This window comes from Gekko japonicus, unplaced genomic scaffold (genome assembly GCF_001447785.1).
Source record: "Gekko japonicus isolate JY-2015 unplaced genomic scaffold, Gekko_japonicus_V1.1 scaffold60, whole genome shotgun sequence".
Taxonomy (NCBI): Eukaryota; Metazoa; Chordata; class Lepidosauria; order Squamata; family Gekkonidae; genus Gekko; species Gekko japonicus.
The window spans coordinates 2,220,206-2,225,437 of record NW_015167528.1 but is presented as its reverse complement, the minus strand read 5'-3'; the positions used below and the strand labels follow the sequence as shown (position 1 = coordinate 2,225,437).

Genomic DNA, 5,232 nt, shown 5'->3' with positions numbered 1-5,232 from the left:
CTCTCTCTCTCTCTCTCACACACACACACACACACACACACACTCACACACACACACACACACACACCACTCCCTCCCCCCAAAGACACCTTTCTTTGCACTTTCTTTTAAATGGACGTGGCGCGTGCGTATTAATCGACCTTTTGAGGATCATGTAATAAACGACAAGAGTTCAAATCAGGAGTCCTCGGGAATAACACACCGTGCAACCCCCCCCCCTCGATCTGTTCGGGTTTTCTAAAAAGAACCCCCGTTTCTAGCCCCCAAGAAGGCCTGATGCGCCCTTCGCTTCTGGCTCCAGGGAGGAGCGGATTTACGCAACGAAGCAACAAAACGTGGCTTCGAGCGCAGGTCTTTGCCAGACAGACCCGAGAATCCCTTCCTCTTTTCTGCAACGGGCAGCTGCGGTTTCTTAGACAAGGTTTCACTTGGGAGGGTGGGGAGGGGGGGGGGTTTGCTTTTTAAAATACGAGTTACTATGCACTGTAAGAGGATGCTCATTTGTATTGCTTGGAAATACCTGTAAAATTGTACGGATTTAAGAGAATCCTCTCCGGTCTCGCTGGACAAAAGCCCAGCCCGGCACTTGCATCAGAGCAGCCACTGGGGGTGGGGGCCGCTTCCCCCACGTCCCCCAGGGCTTGTGCTGTGTCGGGACGCCCCCCCCCCCCCCCGCCCCCCGGTCAGGTCAGGGGGATAGATACCCGCCAGCCGCTCGCTCTTCAGGCCGTCCTCGGGAGCCTCTCCCTCGGCGGCCGCCGCCTCCTCCTCCTCCTCCTCGCCCGCGTAGGGCCTCTTCTCGTCGGCGCCTTTGTTGCGGGGCGGCCAGGTCATCTTGTTCTCCTTCTTGAGGCGGCGCCGGGCGTTGGCGAACCAGGTGGAGACCTGCGTGAGGGTCATCTTGGTGATGATGGCCAGCATGATCTTCTCGCCCTTGGTCGGGTAGGGGTTCTTGCGGTGCTCCTGCAGCCAGGCCTTCAGCGTGCTCGTCGTCTCGCGGGTGGCGTTCTTGCGCCGCGTCCCGCCGTCCAGGGCGCCGTACCTGCGCGGGGAGGGGAGAGACGGTCAGGAGAGGGAGAGACGCCGCCCCCCCCCCCGCGGCCGCTCAGTCCCAGGACCCCTCCCCCGTGCCAAAGCCTCAAGGACTTCCGGGGGGGGGGGATTGAGCCGTTTTTGTAGCTGTTGGGTATTCCAAGTTGAAAACACTCAGTATACCTGGGGTTAAATGTTTGTTTCTGTTACTCACAGGAAGTCACATGTTTCTCATGTAACCAATGTTCTTTAGATGTAGGGATGCCCGGGAATTTTCTCCCTGATCTAGGGATTTGATTGGGACTAAAGTGTCAAGGTGTATTAGCATTTTATGGCTTCTCTTCCCGTCTTTGTTTGGTGTTCTCAAGAAGAAGAAGAAGAAGAGCAGCCATAATCTCTCTCTTCCAGTTTTGTCTTTGTAGAGTAAGGATGTAGCCGATTATGCTCTGTTGTTATTTTCATCCCAGTTACCCTTCCCCATGCTAGAACTTAGTAAAAAGTCTGCTGGACTATCTTATCTCTTCTAAATACCTTTTTTTCAATATCTCATATCTCACTATCACCCAACAGTAGCCGTAGCCCCCCCCCCTCCTTAGGTGTTGCTCGGATGCAGGTAAACGACTCGGCCCAGTTCAGCCGGAAAAATCTGGCGAGATTAGCTGCTGGATCAGCGCCCTGCTGGCCCCGACCCGGCAAGAGTGCTGCTGACGCCCTTCGGAGTCCATTGACCCCAAAGGAGGGCGAAGGGAGGGGCTCTCCTGAGCCCGCCCGGTCAGGACTCGACGGGACATTCGTCGCCATGGGGCTCAGCTGAGCTGGGGATCCAGCCGCGCGCGGCCCCCTCTGACTCAAGCATTCCCACGACACGAGCGGGCTGTTTCGAAGTGTGCCCCCGTCTGTAAGGTCGCTCAGAGGCGAGCCCCGGCCGCCTTCGTTGGGGGGGGGGGGCAGGAAGGCTCCCTCTCGGCAGTGGAGTCTCTTGTGAGCAGAAATGTTGGGTGTTACAAGTTAAAACACTTCTATTTCAGTATTTACTGGGTTAATACTGTTTACTGAATCACATGTTTGTTTGTGACCAATACGTTTAGAGAGCTAGAAAGCCCGGTAACTTCAGATCTAGTTTGTTGTTCTGATTGGAGAATAGAGTGGCTAGTATTAGCATTTTATGGCTCTTTGTCCTGAGCAAGAAGAAGTTAGTCTCCTTTGCTCTCTTCTGCCATGTTCTGTCTAGCTGTAAGGATGTAGGAATATTAGCTCTTTGTTATTTTTCATCCCGTATACCTTTTCCCATGCTAGGTTGTAGTAAACATTTATATTTAAAACACACCATGGACTCTGACTCTTTAATACTCTGCTGAATGCTGATTACTCTGCTGATTAACTTTAGAAATTAAGAACTAAAACCCAACAAGAAATCCTACTTGGCGAGCTGCTGGCATTAAGGTTGTGAGCCATGAGCGATTTGGCTCCTGCGTGAATCCGTTTGCTCTGGAGCCCCATCCTTCCCTGAGCTGAGACAAAAACGTGTGAGCCGGAGGCTAAAAACCTGAGAGCTGGCTCACAATAGCTCAGCTCAGAGGGACCACTGGCCGCCTGAACTCGTCCTCTTCGGCAGGCGAAGCAGGGCGGAATGGGAGGCCGCCAAAGAGGCCCAGCGGGGCTGCCGGGCAGGGGCAGGCCACAGCACAGCGCACCCTCCGAGGGTCTCTCGCCTTCAGAGCCCCAGGAGGAGGGGCTGCCGTCAATCAGGTGGGGGGGGAGGCTGCGGTCTTTTTACGGGCAGGAACCGAGGAGGAAAGAGAAGCGGCAAAGGAGGCTGGTTGTTGGAATTGCAAGTTGCTTACACTTCAGTCATTACAGAGTTAAATGTTGTTTGTTAGGAAACAGGATGTTACGTCACATAATGTATTCTAGGGCAGGAAAGTTTGTGGGAGTTGTTTACCCTAATGAAGTGACCTGTAACCTTTGTATTGGTCAACTAACAACTTGTTTGTGGAAATGCTTTGATCTAGCATTCATCTATTCACAAGGTTTATGGCTCTTTGTGTGAACCAGAGAGGAAGTTCTCTCCTGGAAGTCAAGACAGTTAGAAAGATGTAGCTGTTACCATATAGTACTGAAAGTGACTGCAAGTATGTAACCTTTTATTTTATTTCTTTGATCCAAAGTACCTTACCCATGCTTTATTTTGTTTTAGAGTAAAGATATTTTTCTTTTACTAAGTGTGGCTCTTGTGTTTGCAATACGACCACCGACCCTGAATCAAAGAATCCCGACACTGGCTCAGGACTCTCGCGACCCCACCCCAACCCTTTCCCCGAGGGAATCCGTCGAAGGGACCCGAGGTGGGCGGCCATCATCAGTGCCCGCACTTTGCTCCTCGCAAGCCTCCCTCCCGGCCCTTCCTGCCCGACTCGATACGAAGTGTGGGCTCTTGTGTTTGCAATGCAACCATCGACCCTGAATCAAAGAATCCCAGCACTGGCTCAAGACTCTCGCGACCCGGAGCCGGAGGGAGAAACACCACCCCTAGAGGTCGCCCCGGGGTGAGCGGGGATCCCCGGCTGCCCTTTCCGGGCCAGCCAGGCCGGCCCCCAAGGCAAACGGGAGGCTTTCACGCCGGGTCGAGGGGAGGGAGATCCGTCTCCACCCGCAGGAAAAGGCCCCGCTCCTCGGGCCGAGAGGAGACGGCGCCGGCGACAGGCTCGTTCCCAGGCGCGAGGGGACCGCAAGGGAGGCGGGCGGGGGGGGGGCAGCCATCAATAGAGGGACTCCTGCGCCTTTTCGCCCTGGGCGCGCTCCTGGCGGACGGCTTCCGACCTGGCAACGCCGCCCAGGCCGCTCCGGAGTTGTGGGCGCCCCCCTCCCCTCCGCTGGATGTTCGCGCTGCCTGCGGCCCTCGGCCACGCTGGCCTCACCACCACAGCCCCGGCCGGCAGGGCCCAGATCCCCTAGCTAGCGAGGCCCCAACGGTTGCCTTCCGAGTAAGCGCAGGGCTGGGCGGCTTGGCCTCGGGGAGTCCCTGCGAGCTGAGAGCCGGGCGGCGGGAGCGTCTGCGGCAAAAAGTCACTCGCCCCGGCTGGGCCCCCAGCCCGGGGGTCGGGCCTCGAGCCGAGCCGAGCCGCTTCTGGGCGCTCGTGGGAGCCTTGGGCGTCTGCTGCAGTCCCGACCCGCACCCTCTTCGGGGAGCCCAGGCAGGCCGCCCAGCACGGAGCATTCCTCGACGGCTGCAGGTGCGAGGGCGAGCCTTGGGACAGCCCCCCTGCCGCCGGGCTCCTCTGGCCGCTTGGGACGGGGCAGGGAGGGGGGAGGTTATCCTTGGAGCCAGGAGAGGGCAAACGGCATGGCCACGGGGGGGGGGCGGTTCTCAAGGCAAGAGAGCGACAGAGGTGGCTGGCCTGCCGCCGCCTGCCTGGACTTCCTCGGTGCGAGGGCGGCGGGGCGACCCGGCTGAGCTCGTGCGTGCCGAGGAGCCGCCCCGGCCGATGGCTGCCTCCTATTCCGCGCCCCACCCAGCAACGAAGCCACTTGGCCCTGAAGGACGCGGAGACGTCCGGGTTTCTACGGTCCGCCCCAGTGGCATTCGGAGCATGGCGGGCCCACGGCTCCCCTGACCTCGCCGTGCCAGGAGCAGCAGCCGCAGGCCTGCTCAGGTGTGCGCGGGGGACCCCGCAGCGCGGCCAGAGGGCGCCACCAGACGCGCCTCGCCCTCGGCCCCGTCCGACCCTCGCTGGCGGCACCACCCGCACGCAGACCCTACGGGACGGGCCCACGGCTCCCCTGACCTCGCCGTGCCAGGAGCAGCAGCCGCAGGCCTGCTCAGGTGTGCGCGGGGGACCCCGCAGCGCGGCCAGAGGGCGCCACCAGACGCGCCTCGTCCTCGGCCCCGTCCGACCCTCGCTGGCGGCGGCACCACCCGCACGCAGACCCTACGGGACGGCGCGGCCACCTTCCGACACAGGCCCCCCCGCCCCCGCCCCATTCCGCCGGGCCTCTCACCTGTCATACTGGTACTGGCTGAGCGTGTGGTCGTAGGGGTAGTAAGCGGCCGCCTGGGTCAGCCCCGCATGCGCAGATCCGCCCCCGTCCTTGGACTCGAAGCTGTTCTGGAAGAGGGAGAAGGTGCGGGCCGCGGGTCAGAGCGGGATCATGGCCCTCGGGGCGGGCAGGGAGTCGGAGGCGCCGGGCTCATGCTGGGGG

General features: G+C 59.7%; 1 protein-coding gene across 1 annotated transcript in view; it reads right to left on the bottom strand.

Annotated features, from left to right (window-relative positions):
* The window catches only part of IRX4 (iroquois homeobox 4), a gene marked incomplete at its 3' end in the record, with an annotated part of 8,509 nt that overhangs the window by 829 nt on the left and 2,448 nt on the right, over positions 1 to 5,232 (bottom strand). Inside the window, exons 3-4 of the mRNA XM_015413320.1 lie at positions 5,032 to 5,138; positions 705 to 1,042 (exon numbers count right to left, since the gene is read on the bottom strand). Of these exons, the coding sequence (XP_015268806.1) occupies positions 705 to 1,042; positions 5,032 to 5,138 (445 nt within the window). The remainder of the gene's footprint in view (positions 1 to 704; positions 1,043 to 5,031; positions 5,139 to 5,232) is intronic.